Source organism: Borostomias antarcticus (genome assembly GCF_949987555.1).
Source record: "Borostomias antarcticus genome assembly, chromosome: 5".
Lineage (NCBI taxonomy): Eukaryota > Metazoa > Chordata > Actinopteri > Stomiiformes > Stomiidae > Borostomias > Borostomias antarcticus.
In genome coordinates, this window is record NC_140238.1 from 5,881,870 (window position 1) to 5,898,829 (window position 16,960).

Genomic DNA, 16,960 nt, shown 5'->3' on the forward strand with positions numbered 1-16,960 from the left:
CCAAGGTTTGGTTTCAGAAGAAGTCCTGGTAGATTCTAGAGTGGCCGTCGCAGTCACCTGACTTGAACCCCATAGAAAATCACTGGTGGGATTTGAAGAAGGCGGTTGCAGCACACAGACCCAAGAATATTAGTCAACTGGAGGCCATTGCCGATGAGGAATGGGCTAAGATTCCTCAGGAACGCTGCCAGAAGCTGGTGACTGGCTATGCATCATGTTTGCAGCAGGTCATAACAGCACTCTTCTACAGTACAGTAAGTACTAAAGATGCTTGTCACGAAGGGGTGGAATAATTTTGAGACTGCAGTAGTCATTCAAAGTGGCATTTTGCGTTGAATTTCGAGAAACCACTTGTAATATTAGTTGTGTTGAGCTATATTTATTGCAAACAGCTGAACGTTTGTAAATTTTGCCAATAAACCTAAATTGCAATGGGGGTTGAATGATTTTGATTGCAACTGTAGGCCTTATTCATGCAGGAAAATATACTGTAGATGAGATATGAAAACAACGGCACATTAAGATGGATCCAACTTCAAGTATGGGGATTGCAAGATCAGCCGGCAATATGAGGGTTAGTTGAATAATGAATAAGATGCGTAGGCAGAGGTCTATGCAGATTTGAGCTATTCAGAAATATCTGTGGATGTTGCCCAGAAAACGCTGCACACACACGCATGCACACACACACACACACACACACAAACACAGACACACACACAAACACACACAAACACACACACAGAAGAACACACATGCACACAAATCAATCCCCAACACTCGGCTTCCCCGTGTTAGTGATGGAAAGCAGAAGCAGCTCAGCTGGTATGTTAGTCTGCCATCTAAAGCAGTATTCTTCAGGCTCTCGTCCCATCCCAGAAACAACACATGTGATTCAAAGAACCATGCAGCTCTCTATAGGCTGATTATGACTGTTAACTGTTATTTTTGGGCAGGGTTGGAACATAAGCCTCCACAGTCTGTGATATTCCACCACAAGGTTTGAAGAACACTGCTTTGATAGCAACCCCCCTTCCACACACACACGCAAGCATGCACGCACACACACACACACACACACACACACACACACACACACACACACACACACACTGACGACATGAGATCTGAATTCGGCGCAAGCCTTGATGATGATGTTTCGGAACAGCGAAGAACCCACTCACCTTCTGGCTCACCACACAGGGTGCACTGAGATTCTACAAACGAGAACCAAAGAGAGAACGTTAACAAAACACGTTAACAAAACCATCACATACAGGACCGCTGTGGTCAGGATGACAGAATGCTGAGGCGCGATTGGTTGATTGGTAATTCAATCCCATGCACTCTAGCAATGTCAAAGCCATGTCAAAGCCATTATGTCAAAACAGTGCGCTCCCCTCCCATGTACTGTATCAATGTCAAAGCCATGACATAAAGCCATTATGACCTAACATGACTCGCATGCAAACGAAACCAAACGAGAAAACAACGAATTAATGAAACTGTAAATCTTTTTCTTTCTTTCTTTTTTGACATTCTAACCACCCTTCTTGGGTGGTACCCAGATGTGCAACATCGTAAGTTTACACAGTGTGCGTGCATGAGATGACCATGCGGTCTTAAGTGTTGTGTGTTAGTCAACATGAATTACTGTACATTATGATGTCGAGAGAGAGAGAGAGAGAGAGAGGAATCAAAGCTAGAATGAAACAATAGAACAAAAGAGAATCTGTTTCAGTGTGACTCTGCCAGTGGCTTTGAACGCAACGTGTGTCAGCGCCACCGAGTCAAGCATCAACACGCTATCAATCACTGTTACAACTGCGCGTTAAGCAACCTTTTCAGCCATGTGCACTGCCCTGTGCGCTTCACTAACACATCCTGTAACTACAGATATCGTCGGCCCGTTCAAGTGTAACCATGCGTGCCCTCGATGCCCCTTTGCTGCACAGTGGCGGCCATGCGGACGCGCTGGCGCCGATGGTACTGGGGATTTACGGACGGCGTGCAGAGTCCGGCCTGGCTGCACGGCTCCTAATCAACCGCCACAGCAATGGTGGATGAGCTGCGATGGCGCGTGAAAGTCAACGATCAGAGCGCTCGCTTTGACAAACAAGCTGATCCTCATGCAGGGGGAGCCAGACACCAGCTTAATGAACTCGCAGGAATGGTGATGAGAATGATTTGGAGCAGTCTATATATCTTCGAGTCTACGTGGAGCCCTGTTGTCTCACAGTTCCAGTAGAATAGAGCAGGGTGTGTTGTGGCCTCAGACAGTCCCCCCCCCCCACACACACACACACACACACGCAGTAAAAACACAAAGGCCAAAATAGGACCTTGTTGTTTTTGTAGAGGCCGTGACATTGTCTATCCAGCCTAATTGTGTCAATTACCCGCTTAATGAAATAAACAGGACCCTTGTCCCCTCTTATTTTTACAAAGCACAGTACCATTATGAGACGCTGCCACAGTATTTCACCACAGCAGCTATGACATGCAGGCACACAGAGGTGCTTCCTTGGGGAGTAACACACACATCCATGCACACATGCGCGAGCACACACGCACGCACACACAACCAAGTGCAGCTCTATTCTGAAACTCAACTGCAACTGCAACAACTCCCTCCCATGACCTTGGTTTGGTTCAGAGAGCTTGGCACAGGTATCATGCCAGAGTGAAAGGGCACTTGCTAAAACTTACGTTTATCGCACTCTCTCAGTGATGGAGGAATGCCTTGTCATCAGATCTACTGACTAATGGCATGTGATCTGGACTGCTACAAACTGATAACAAAATATATTATGTGGTGTCTGAGATTATCTGATTTAATCAATAATGGAATCGAATAATAGGATGTTATGTACAGGCTTTTTCCAAGTATAATACCGCTTTAAGTAAAGCACTGTGCCTGCATTCTAACCAGCATTCTCTCTGTCACCTAGCAACTTCTCCTTATGTCCCATAATTATGCAGCATCACACCACTTGTCAAAATAACACAGATGCTGAACAGTATTAGGAAAGACTACGGGAGTAAGTCGGGATCCAGCGGTTACTGGCACCGCGCCGAGCGCTCCGTGACGTTGACTGACGACGTGAGAACTGCACCGTAATGCTGTTTAGGATCTTCCTCTCCCTGGCTAAGCGCAGCTGTAATCCCAGGAACAATCACCTGGGCTTTTTTTATTTATTTTCTTTTACAATCGCCTGGCCTTGCCGACTGCACCTCGCCAGTGGCGCCGTCAGCCGCGGTGCCGTGCGTATGGTAGAACGCCCCGGAAAATTTACGGGCTTCATTATTCCCCCTCATTCCCTGCAGCACCATCCCACAAAGCCGTTGCAATTGGTTTCATTAGTTTGTCTAGGGCGCTGGTATTTAAAGCGGGATCGGCAATCTTTTAATTTGCCTTTGTGAAGCATTTTATTGATCTCGGTCACCCACTTCCTGCTCTTAGGTGTATCGTTGCCCTGCAACCCTCACTCACTTTAAAAGACTATGATTGGTCAGCCACTTCCTGGGACCGCGCTACTGTAATTCATTGCACCTCATGGTAGCCTTCCTTCACCCTAAAAACACATTTCAGCAGTCGGCAGGTGGCAGGTCTGAAAACTTGCTGGAGCTGTGGCTGTTGTGCGGACCTTCCTGTTCTTAAACTGTTCATTTTTTGTCCTGCACTAAATGGATGTGCAGAACTTTTTTGTGAACCAGAGCCTTCCTTCACACTGTCAATTAGGCTACATTATTATTCTGATTTAGCTTGTTGCAGTGTTAAAATGAAAGACCTTGGATAGAAAACCTGCATGCAACTTGTACCAAATGTCACTATCAATTTTCACTATCAGGGGTGAAAATTAACTTTTTGGCTCACGGTGAGTCACCTGCCAAGGGGACTGTAGATGAAAAAAATCTACCGGCCAAGTATATATTTTTGTCAGATAGCCTTCTGAAATCTAGGAAATCTTGGAAATTTTACCTGCATTTGGCCGGTGGCAGGTGTTAATTTTCAGCCCTGGACACAATAATAAAATGAGACAGCCTTAAATACTTATGACAGGAAATAGACAAAACAACATAATTTGATGCTAGTGGAAAATAAGGCCTCATGGAGACATCCTGCGTGGTGCTTTTTCGTGGACACTGCCCTTTTCTGAAATGCTGTAAGCGGTTGCCAAGCAACCAATAGGATTGCATAATCAACTCATCCACACAGAGGAAACACAGAGAAAGACAAAGGATATACAGTATATACAGAGAGAGACAGAGAGCAGCACTGACACCAATCGGTATAGCATATTTACTGTAAGCAGTTCCATTCCTTATGCACTCCATTTAATCTCCATTAGTCTAGGTCATCTACTGTAAACTAGACACGCAGCACATGATCGGCACATTTCAATCACACAATTTAACTCCTCAAGAAACAACACAGGGCCAGACTTTGACCCTTTACAGATGCACGATCCCACACATGATCAAACAAGTCCATGAATCTTACAACACTCTCTCCACCCATCTCTCCATACCCGTGCCCTACCACTGGTTGGCTGATCTAATCTATTCCGCCATAATTAACATCTCCGTTTGCATATCCGCAGCTCGGCTCACACTTCCCCAGTCAGCTGATCTCTCTCTCCGTCTCGCGTCCTGACAAGCGAAAGGTGCCAGGTGCTAATTATCTCTCCTCCGTTCTCGCGTTTTCACAGGAATGCGCCGTCCCCGAGAAAAACGTCCCTGTGTAAAATCCAGATATTAAACAGAGGAACGCACAAGGATGCGTGTGATAGTCAAGGTGCAGGGGAGACAGAAAAAAAGGTTTGGTTTGGAGACTGGATGGTGAGTATTGAAAGCGAAGCCCTTAAAATAAAGGTCGCTTGAGGTCGTGTCAAATGGGAGGGAGTCAATACCGCCCCCCCCCCCCCCCCCTGCCCGCAAATGCACACACACACGCACACGCCTACCATCTGGACACCCAACACACAACGAGCACTCTCACACGCCCTCCGCTGCGCTATCCTCATCTGTGCGGATGGACATTGATTTCAGTTTACCTCCACCTGACTGCTGTCATCCCTCAGCGCCGGGCTGACTCCCTGACTCCTCCGGAGCTGAGCTAGCACTGCAGAGAGCAGGGAGTGGAATCATCATCCCTCCTGGAAGGACAGGGTTCAGGGTCTAATAGCTCTGCCCTCTCTCTCTCTCTCTCTCTCTCACTCACACACACACACACACACACACACACACACACACACACACACACATGTGCAATAAACTGGAGAGGAACAACAGCTATGAATCACAGCAGTGCATGAGGACTTGGAGCAGGGGTCCTTGTCACTTTACAATCACGTTGTGTGTTCAGTGTGAAGTGCTCCTGTAAGACTCTGAGTACTCAGTGGGCGACTAGAGCACAGAGCACAATCTATCTCCAGACCTCACACACAAACAGGTCTCAGCCTATCAGAGGTGCCGACATCTTACATTCAAGATCTTCAACCTTACAGGACCTTTGAGCTCAAATTAATTGAATGCTCCCAAATCATCGCAAAGCTCTTTTGTTGTTCGGATGCTACGGCTCGGTCCTTGCGTAATAGAGATCTGTCGGTGTTTCCGTCTAATGACAGCGGCGAGCTCTTGACATTCTAGCCACTCGCTCATCCGCCTGCTGTGGCCTTGTGGGAACTGTAGTGGAGGGCTGCCGCGCACACGTCAGCGAGCTTCCCCCGGCAACTGAAGCAGCTTGCAGAGTGTGTGTGTGTTTGTGTGTACTGTACTGTAGGTGTGTGTGTGTGTGTGTGTGTGTGGGCACACTGAGGCCATAGGCTACAGTAGTACACACACAGAACACACGCTAGAGCTTTCTTGATGCTACATCTCTATCAAAGGAAAAGGCCATTTGGAGGCGTACGAAACAATATGCGGTGGCATCACATTATTTTGTGCACTTGGTGTGTGTGTGTTCGGTAAGTGATAGAAGAGCATTGTGGACTGTGTAGTGCAGTTGATACAATGCATCGGAACACTTGTTTTGTTTTATTGAATTGAAGAATGCTAATTGTCTGGAGCTCTAGAGAGAAGGTGTGTGTGTGTGTGTGTGTGTGTGTGTGTGTGTGTGTGTAATAATGTGTGTTTACTTTATTAAACACATGTCAGACTCCAGATGGTTTTGGGGACTGTACTGTATCTGCTCCGGGGCTAAACCAAACATCAAAGAATACTTTAACCTGGATTTCATGTCCTCAGTTGTGTGTGTGTGTATGTGTGTGTGTGTGTGAGAGAGAGAGAGAGGGAGAGAGAGAGAGAGAGAGAGAGAGAGGGAGAAAGAGAGAATCACACCTGTGTGCTTAACACATCCCTCCCAAAGCCATTCCAGTAGCTCACCTGCAGTAGAACTGTCCCACTGGGAGACGATAAGGCGAGAGAGAGAGAGAGAGAGAGAGAGAGAGAGAGAGAAAGAGGAGGAGCAGGACGGATTGAGGGATGAGGGGGATGAAGAGGGAGGGTACTCATAAAGCCTCACATCTTTTTCACATCAACCTCCAGGGTCCCTGGCCAGATTTATGGGCGGCGTCTATCACCTCTCTGGGGAAGCAGAGTGAGGAGGGAGAAGGCTAGGGTGCTGGAGGTGATGGAGGGAGGGAGGGAAGGGTGGACGGCGGGGTGTCTCAAATGTGCCTGTCCCAGTGTCGGTGTGTAGGGGGGGGGGGGGGGGGGGGGGGTGAGCAGGAGAGAGAGAGGGTGAGTGATAAAGAGAGAGAGAAAGGGAGAGAGGTTATTGATGGCCTCCTTCACGCCCCGCCACCCCTCTGTCTTATTGGAGCATCTATCAGGAGCGTTTGCCCTGTGGATGGTCGTATCGACGGCTACCGACGCCACGCTCCAACTGAGGGGCCTCAACGCCTCCCTCCTCCTTCCCACCCTCCCTCTCTCTCTCTCTCTCTCTCTCTCTCTATGAAGAGGTTGTCTGGAGCGTGGTGTGGAACAGAACATGACCACTTCGGTGCTGCTGTCGACAGGTTGACCCCTGAACACTCCCTCTCGCTCTCTGTCTCCTCTCTCGGAGGAGGAGGAGCAGGAAACCGTGCAGAGGTGAAAAATAAACAAAGAGGCTCGTGAACATAAAAATGGACTCCTCACAGGGACAACTGCTGGACAGGGAAAAGCTTCAGAGTAAGCCAGATTACAGGACTCGCTAGGGCACCTTGAAGGACACGCCTCGCAGTTCGTCAAAGGGAACGTGTCATCATCGGGGGGAAAAACGACAGTTTGAGATCTGCGGTGGTGTAACGGTCTGATGCGCCGTCCTTGTGTGTCGGTGTGGCTGCCCACTGGGAAGCCGCTCCCCGAGGGCGGTTAACGTCGGTTTAATCTCGACTCGAGGATTCGGCGCGCCGCAGCGACCGCATACCGTGCGGAGATAGTCAAGTAGTCGGCCCTCTCTTTCGTATTCTCGTCCGACGGGGCTGAGCGATGAATCTTCAACAGGGAGTAGGAAATAACTGGACAATGTGTCGGGTCAATTGGCAAATTGGGAGAAAACGGGATACAAGTCCGAAAAAAGAAATGTACAGTATACAGAATATAACAAAATATCTCAAACTGACATACAAAGTTCATAAGGTCAAACAAAGTTCTATAAAGCTTAATCATTAAGTTCATATCTACAGGCACTATTTAGAAGAACCATACAGTAAGTACAGTATGTGGCTCTTTCAGGTCATGGGTTGACATCATTTTGATCCCAATTTGGGCAATATGATCATTGGATAACCTCCTCTACTACCTGTTACAGGTTGGCGGTTTCTTTCTGATAACCATGTCCCTTGACAAGACATTTGAGAATGTCAAGCGTGTGGATATAGTTACTGTAGGATGTGCCCCATAGACGCCTGTACATAATGAATTGCCCCAGTCAGATCAGAGCGTTAATAACCCAAAACTGTTGTGATTATGAATCAATAAATGTAATTACTGGTACAGCTTCATCACAGTTCGTCTCCTTATATAGTTCTGTGTACAGCAGTAGTAGCAGGAGAGCCATGACGCTGCACTGAAATGAACAAGCAAGGTCACACACGGAGAGGTGGATACCACCCATCGCCTCTCTCTCTGTTCTGTCCTCTCTCTCTTTCATAATGGAGTAATGAGAAGAGTGAGGGGAGGAAGAGAGAGAAAGAGAGAGCTGGCTGGTGCTAAAGCAGAGAGGAGAGACAGAAGGACTGATAGGGTGAGAGAGAGAGAGAGAGAGAGAGAGGGAGTGAGACAGGGGAAGAGACAGAGAGAAAAGGGACAGATGGGAGTGTGAGAAGCAGGAGAAAGAGATATAAAGGGAGGGTGAGAGAGAAAGATAGAGATAAAGACAAATAGAAAGAAAGAGAGAAAGTGAGAGAAAGAGACCAACCGCAAACCCCTCACTTTCAACCCTCTTCAGTGCCTCTTGGTCCAGCTCCTACTGTACCTGACTGACCACCTCTCGTTTCCCTCCGCTGGCGTCAGAGAACACCCCACCTGGCTAGAAGCTGTCTGACCCAGGGGCCATTTGTCTCACACCCCCAGACGGCGCCGCCGGCCCTGGGGAACGGCGTGCCGCGAAGGGGGCGGCGCCCATGATCTCCCATAGAGACTTAGTAGAGGAAAAGGTTCATATTTTAGACAGAGAAGAAGACAGAAGACAGGAAGCAGGTCTGCTGCAACTCTCAGTCCTTTTAAATCAAGACTGAAGACTTTTCTTTTCGCCGCTGCTTTTTATTGAATCAAATAATTATTCATTCATACACTGCACTGTAACTTTTATTCCTGTATTTTATTTTTCCTGAATTTTGTTTTAAATGTCCTTTTTTACATTTCGTTTTATATGACCTTTTACATGTATGTGTTTCTTGCACTTTGTCTTGATACTTTTAATGTCTCATGTAAATCATTTTGTATTGCCTTGTTGCTGAAATGTGCTATACAAATAAACTTGCCTTGCCTTGCCTTGCATCAGATATCTGATGTAGGAGTTTGTGTACGTGTGTATGTGTGGAGAGGGGGTTCAATTGTGTGTGTGTGTGTGTGTGTATGTGTGTGTGTATGTGAAGCCTGCTATATCTGATTATACAAACACAAGGTCATCAGGAATAAAGCAGATTCATTAGCAAAAACCACTGCACAGATTATTCATCCCCTGACACTGACGTTCTGACGTTCATGACAGTATAGACCCATTAGAGTCATACACACGCATGGTGCCCCCTCCCACCACACACACACACACACACACACACACACACACACACACACACACACACACACACACACACACACACACACACACACACACACACAGACACACAACCACCTCCCCAGCACTCACTCACAAGTGGCATGGACTGAGCATCTGTTGCCTCACGGCCGTTTAACACACACAGAGATGTTCCGTTTGATCGGCCATGTCGACACAATGATGAGCGATTGGCGGCGAGCGTCTCTCCGGCGTCCCGCGCCCCCACACCTGCTGCTTCTTGGCTGATGAGGCCCGGCACTGAGACCAGAGGCGCCAGATGTGACCGTGTGCCAGTGCTGCATTGTTTCTGATCAACACGGCAGCCTGGAATGGGCCTAATGTACTGTAAGGCCACAGCAGACACGGAATGGAGGGTGTACAGTCTGTACGCCGTGTCCGACACCTGCTCTGGGCCCCTCCCTTGGCAGCCATTTTGGATATGCACTGAGGCTGGTGGCTGGCGTCGTAAGGCTAGCAGCGGGGTTCTTCTCTGCATAGGAAGGAATGCTACGATTGTGTGTTAGTATTATTTGTGTTCTTCTAAGACAGAAAAAAGTACGGTGAATATTTACAGACTATAATAGGCCTACATACATGACTGCATCTACAGTCGAGCTCGGCGTACAGTCGAGGGAGAAAACCCTGCTGTGGCGTAGCTGTACTGTAAATGGAGAGCGAATCCAGGTGAGAGATAGAACACAACATAACGAGCAGCCTCCAGGGACCACCCCCACGGGGCGCAGCCAGGAGGGCTGATGCTTACGTGGCTAAAGCCAGACTTGGAGAGAGCTGACACAGGATACCCAGGAAGCACGCCGCTCCCGAAGTGGGAACAATTTCATTTCAGCATTAGCCCACTTAAACCAGTGTACGTCCCAGAGACTATGTAAGAATGTATTTCCACGGGGACGATATCGCAATCACCCAACGCGGGCTGCTGCACACCGTGTACAGGTAGGCTGCTACGCCTGGCACACATTTTCAACACCTGCCATTAGACGGGCTTTGTAACGAAAACAATGTTTGCTGTGAAAAGGGGGCTATACTTTAGCTTAACCCCCGCCGTAGATGCGTAACGGCGCTATTTTTTAGCGTGGAGTGGTGACCGAGGTTCATTCGGAGGCTCCGTGACAGTTCATGAGCGACTCTGCTAAACACAGCCGAGGTAATCATTCTCAGATGGCCCCCGTCCTCCTCGTAGCCTAGCAACCCTGGGCCACACCGCTCATTTGGCTCTGCCGTGGGGTGCAGCGAATTAGGAGAACACTCCACCAGGGGTGAGTAGAGAGGGGAGAGAGAGAGAGAGACGAACTGACCGAGAGAGGGAGGGAGATAGAGAAAGAGAGAGAGAGAGAGAGAGAGAGAGAGAGGGTCCTTTATAGGGGATAGGGACCGCCTGATAAAAACTGCCGACGCTCCCTATAGACTCCTCACAAGTTGGAGAGATAGCACTGATGGAGCGTGCGCATTGAAGCGCGCACACACACACACACACACACACATCACACGCTCGCTCGCGCAAACACACCAGCCGGGCTTGCCGCGGTGCGAAGATATCCCGTTGCCATGACGATGTGCGGAGGAACAGAGAGGTGTTTTGGAGCAGCCTGGTCGCGGTTCAGTACAGCGCCAGCCTTCTCCTCTCCTCCTTGGGAGTGTCCGTGCATAATTATGCATCACGCTGATCCGTTTCCACAACTTTCCTCCGGAATCGACTAAATGTTGCCCGCTTCCATTCTAGATGGCTGAGTAGTGTGTGTGTGTGTGTGTGTGTGGATGAGGGGGGGGGGGGGCTGTGTGGGTTGAGGTTTGAACTGCTCATTCTGCTGCTATCTTCTCTCTGCATGGTTTCCTCTCTCCCTCCGTCTCCTGACGTGTCGTCTGAGCTTGACTGAGATCTTCTACCGTACAACCGCGCAGTACCGACTCATCCTTTATGGATGATAAAGATATGGCCTACAGTACATGGTAACCTCTGAATACCAAATAAGCGATTAAGCAATATGCAAATGGAATTCCATCGTGTTGGACATCCAGCAAACATCAACACCAACATGCTGATCAGAGGCCCGTGGTGGAGGATATCCCACAGACATCCCACGGCTCCTACAGATGTTCTTTGAGCTCCGATCTCTTGGCCCTGTGGATGAATGGGTAGTGATGTGCAACGAGCCATGGATTCCCCAGATGACCCCAACCCACCCACGTACAGTACCAGACTCACACGTTCACACACACACACACACACATGCACACACACGAGTGTACTCTCTCTCTCTCTCCCTCTCTATCACACACACACACACACACACACACACACACACACACACACACACACACACACACACACACACACACACACACGTGTACTCTCTCTCTCTCTCTCTCTCTCTCTCTCTCTCACACACATACACAGACACACACAGACAAACACACACACATGCAGGCACGCACGCACGCACGCACACACACACACATACACAAGGTAGTTTATTAGCTGCGACCAGCAGCTCTATAATTCGCTGTTGGTCGGTCGGTTAGTCAACAAAAATTGTGCACACATGCACGTACTGTACATGGTCACAGCTATTGCAAATTTGCTCGTTTGACATACAGTATGGGCACCATATACTAAAAATGGCTAACATACCAGGATATGCACTGGTATCCTGCTACACCTTTGTAGCTTAATAGCTTCTTTTTTTTTTTAAATCACTCTGTAACTGAAAGAAAGCACCCAGAAATGTTTGCTGAAGTCTGTCAGCGCTGACTTGGAGAGCTTTCTCGAAACCAATGCTTATTAACAGTCATTGGCACAGAACTCAATCAAACCTGTCTTTAAATAGCCATGACTAAGTACTTGTGAGCTAAGGCACTGTGGGCAGGCTTCAGTGAATACCTGTTCTCCACAGAATCTGAGAACAGCTGGCAACCTTTAGGAAAGCAGCAGAACAAAACACAAAGATCTGTCAGATGAAGGTCTCCTCAAATTAGTGATAAGCCCTAATAATGTGGCTAAATAAGACAATAAGAATCAATTACTGGTTGCTAAAGGATGGCACACCTCACATTTTGACATGGGAGACCTAGCCTGACCTGATGTCAAATAAATATGAATATGAATTTAAGGCATGGTACAGTATATGTCAATATCTTTTCTAAAATGTAGAAAACTGAAGGGAGGTGTGCATCTGTATGGATATATTCTACGTACAGTAGGTGAACTCCAATAACAAGGTGCTCTTTGGAAAGAGGTGAAGAGATTGACTCAAAAAAGCTGAAACCAAGGCACTCTTGTTGAAAAGCTGAAACCAAGGCACTCTTGTTGTAGAAAAAAGTTTAAAAGCCTTTATTAAATGGCTAATGCACAGCAACAATTAAAACTACGCCATGTGTTGCGGCAGCATCATCAGAGACACACAAAACAGTGCCTTGGTTTCAGCTTTTTTATAAAATCTTTTCTATTATCATCATACATTTCACATTTTCAGTACAGTAGAAACACAACATTTCAAAGCATTGTTGTACTGTATGTGAGCAAATTAAAACGCACTTCACAAGTTCCCCCGCTGTTACTAGCATCTCTAATCCACTGAGTCACCAGCGCGATGCTACTCCTTTTAGCATCCACTCGTGGTTAGCCATGATAGATGTGGAAAGGGGAGCAGCTGTTCCTATCTCACCCAGCACTCTCTCTCTCTCTCTCTGGAGAGATGTAGGAGCTGAACTCCCCAACGATCCAACTTTACACGCCAGATGAGAGAGGACAGCATCTGTGGTGCTTGCATATTAAGTTAAACTTGTTTTGTTCTCTCAGTGTTGTCAAGATATGAGTGTCTCAATATAAGGCTGACTAGAGAGAAAGAGAAAGAAAGAAAGAGAGAGAGAGAGAGAGAGAGAGAGAGAGAGAGAGAGAGAGAGAGAGAGGACAAAAACTGTGTTGTGAAGCGTTGCTGCGTTCTAGTCATTTTAACCAGATCTTTGCAGTTCTAGCCAAGTTAGCCGTTAGCAATTGCAAACACTACGCGCTATTTTGTACAAACACCGTAGCAACATTGGACAGTACTGTGTGTACGACTGATTTAATGAGACACAAATAAGACAGAAGGACTCATCAAAGGTCTTACTAGAGCTTTAACTTATTGTTGATGCCCGGAGCAGCCATCTTGATTTTGAGGTTGGAATGTGGTCAGGTCGGGGTAGAATTTCCCTCCTCCGAGTTTACATGGCGGATATCCCAGTTCAGGGAGCGTTCCAGAAGACATTTTTGCCAGGGAACTAGGAAAGTCCCAGTTCCTGAGGCAACTGGAAAACAGCATTAGCCCTCGTGCCAGCTTAATGTTATAGCCTCTTTGGCAGAGAGGAAATGGGGTAAAAATGGATTTGCGTCAAGGTTTCACAGATGGTTTGGTGAGGTTCAGGTTTAGTGGCTCCGACATTAATTTCAGGGGGGTCCAAAGGACGGTAGACGGTGGATGAGATGGATGGGCCTGCGAGAACCAACAGCTGGAGCTCGTGGGATGCATCTGTCGGTGTCACTCCAGCCCTGATCCTGGTTGACAAGGAGGGAGGCTTGGGTATCTAAAGTAAGGCTACCGTACTAGGTCTATAACACTGTAGTGTTCTTTCAATATCTATCTCGAAGACAACTACATGCTGCAGTCTTGGTGGTTTTCATATCTCAGTAACATTTCATAGATTGATTAACTTTGCTCATTGGCCTGCCTGAGACAGAGAGCGAGAGCAAGAGAGAGAGAGAGAGAGAGAGAGAGAGAGAGAGAGAGAGAGAGAGAGCACCACATGGTGGAGACCAGGCGCGGATCTATGGGTGGGCCTGGGTGGGCCTAGGCCCGCCCAGATTGACAGCTGGCCCACCCAGTCAGATTCATGAAAATACATATTTTTTATAATAAAATAAAAATAATATATTTTTAAAGTTTAATTTTCACTAACTACCTTGAATGTGAATAGTTTTGTCTTGGAAATGATTAAAAGTATGTATTAATACTAATAATATTCAACTTCCTCTCTTACGTTTACATTGCGTTAACCGTCTTTTTCGTACTGCGTAAGTTAACGTTACCTGATTGGCGCCGGCGGGCAGTTGTTCAGTGCGCGCGCTATGATGGCTAAACAGCTAACATTGACCCGCTTTCTTAAAAAGCCACGTCTGGAAGAGAATGACAGTTTGGACCGGGCCTTGTCCAAAGACAGAGTGGAGGATCGTGGTGAGATGTGTGCTGGCCCTGGGGATGAAGAAGGAGAAACGGCCACAGCTTCAACATCTCGTGAGTGTAATGCTAACGTGAGCATAAAAGCTGAAGCTCCACCGAAGCGACCCTCATTGCCACCGGCTTCTGAAGAGGAAGTTCCACCGAAGCGACCCTCATTGCCACCGGCTTCTGAAGAGGAAGTTCCACCGAAGCGACCTTCACTGCCACCGGCTTCTGAAGAGCTAACTGGTAGGCCTACACCGTCAGAGACTTTTCTCCGCAACAAACCGGATCAAGACACGCCTGAGATCATCAATGTTGACTGGACGCTTGAACAACCTGACGCTTCTGTCGTTTGAAAGAGAACTAACAGATACCTTGGATCATGACGACATCATCAGTTTCTTCAATTCAAAACCCAGACGACTCCGCCTTCCCTGCAAACACGCGACGTCAGCAGGGCCGGCCCGAGGCATAGGCGAAATAGGCGGTCGCCTAGGGCGCCAAATGGCCAAGGGGCGCCTGGCCAAGGAGCACCAAAAAAAAATAAAAAATTATTTTTTATTTTTATTAAAATAATTTCATTCCGTAATCCCTACTGTCTCTATTACGCTTCGCAATGCGGTGCGGCGCCTCCGCCCAGCGCCGGGCGCCTCCCCCGTTAACAAATCGCGCAGCAGCACCCCCCCCCCCCCCCCCCCCCCCCCCCGTCAGCAAAACGAAACTGAAGGTGTTCCATAATCTCGCCTAGAGCTGCTGAAATGCTAGGGCCGGCCCTGGACGTCAGGTAGACATTCAGATCATGTCTTAATAACGTCCGTCGGTCCAGAACCCCATTTGAACGTCTGCTGGACCCCTCAATATTCAAACGTCTGGCTTGGACCCCTCTAAGACGACTGTGGACGTGCAAAACGGGTTCAATATTTGAACATCTAAAAAAAACATTCATTCTGGCTCCTAATTGGATGTCTTTGGACGTCCAAAAAAGACATCTAAAAGACGTCTTTTAGACGTGTCTTTGCTCAGTGGGTTGTATAACCAACCGATAAGGTAGGCCATGGTTTCATATTTTAGTCTGGCCCGCCGTGGCATGTATGTTTATGATTGCAGGCACCCTCTGTGAGCGAGGGAGTTCTGAATTGTGACAGGCTACTGTAGGCTATTGGCTATTTCATTTGTGTTTGTATGATTACAGCCCGCCGTGGCATGCAAGTTTATGATTAGGAAGCCTCTGATAAGCGAGGGAGTTATGAATTGTGACATATTGGTTATTTAATTGTGGTTGTATCCCTGTCAGTGCACTAACGAGGGTTATGCAACATTTGTTATTATCGCGAGCCCGGTTATGTTCCATCCATTCATCTGGCTGCTCATACATAGGTCTAAAACGTGCGGTGATGAGTTTCACTCAGGCCTACCCAGATTTTTCCAGGCCTACCCATCAGCCACTTTCTGTATCCGCCACTGGTGGAGACATTCAAGATTCAGATACATCTCTTGTTTAAAAGGCAAAAACGACTACCAGCTGACAGGACTGGCGCTGCAAGTACAGTAACTATCATAAGTTCGCTTTTACAAAGTATTCACTCTACTGTCCAGGTTCTGTGGTTACTGCTTAAAAAATAAATTAATGTGTTCTAATGATGAAATACATGGAGGCTAAGAAGCTTACCCACTACGGTTTGTGAATGGTATTTATTATCATGTTCTTGAAAGTGCTACATTTGACTTTGAAACAGCAAGAAGGAGCTCAGACAGGTGAACTGCAGGACTACTCTGCTGTAGCACAGAGAAGTGGCACCGGATCAAGGCAACACAGAGCCATGCCGCACGACAACGTCCAATCAGAGGGCACACAGGGGACGGTCCCTGTGCTTCTCAGAGATGTCATTGCCATTTTCCCACTGTGCCTGTGATTTACGTAGCCCCCCCCACCACCCATCATGCACTGCGGCACTGCGGCTGGCAGATTGAATTGACGATATGGCCCATCCAGTCCTATGTGCAACATGCCAGGATGTTGGCATCAATCCATATCTACAGCCCCCACTAATAAATATAATTCATATCAATGATTTAATGGATTGGGGGCACTAAACCCATTGCACTTGGCATTATGATGGGTGGTGGCTGGAAGGGCAGATCAGGGTGTGTGTTTGTGTGTGTGTGTGTGTGGGGGGAGGGGTGTTCGGATCATGATAATCGTTTTATTTTATGTACAGAACCATCAAATAATTTGATCCTACACCAAGGTTTAATATGTATTTCACCTGAGACAAGGTCTGCTTATTAAAGTATGAGTGCACTCACACTCACATGCCCGCACACACACACACACACACACACACACACACACACACACACACACACACACACACACACACACACACACACACACACACACACACACAGACAGACACTCACCACACAAACATCTACAAATCCAGACAATCTATCAATTACAGGTTTGTGTTTC

At 47.5% G+C, this 16,960-nt stretch overlaps 1 protein-coding gene across 1 annotated transcript in view; it reads right to left on the reverse strand.

Moving 5' to 3' along the window:
• Window positions 1–16,960, reverse strand: part of dlgap2a (discs, large homolog-associated protein 2a) — a gene marked incomplete at both ends in the record, with an annotated part of 187,235 nt that overhangs the window by 91,747 nt on the left and 78,528 nt on the right. The window contains one exon of the mRNA XM_084438400.1: window positions 1,185–1,217. Coding sequence (XP_084294526.1) covers window positions 1,185–1,217 — 33 coding nt within the window. The remainder of the gene's footprint in view (window positions 1–1,184; window positions 1,218–16,960) is intronic.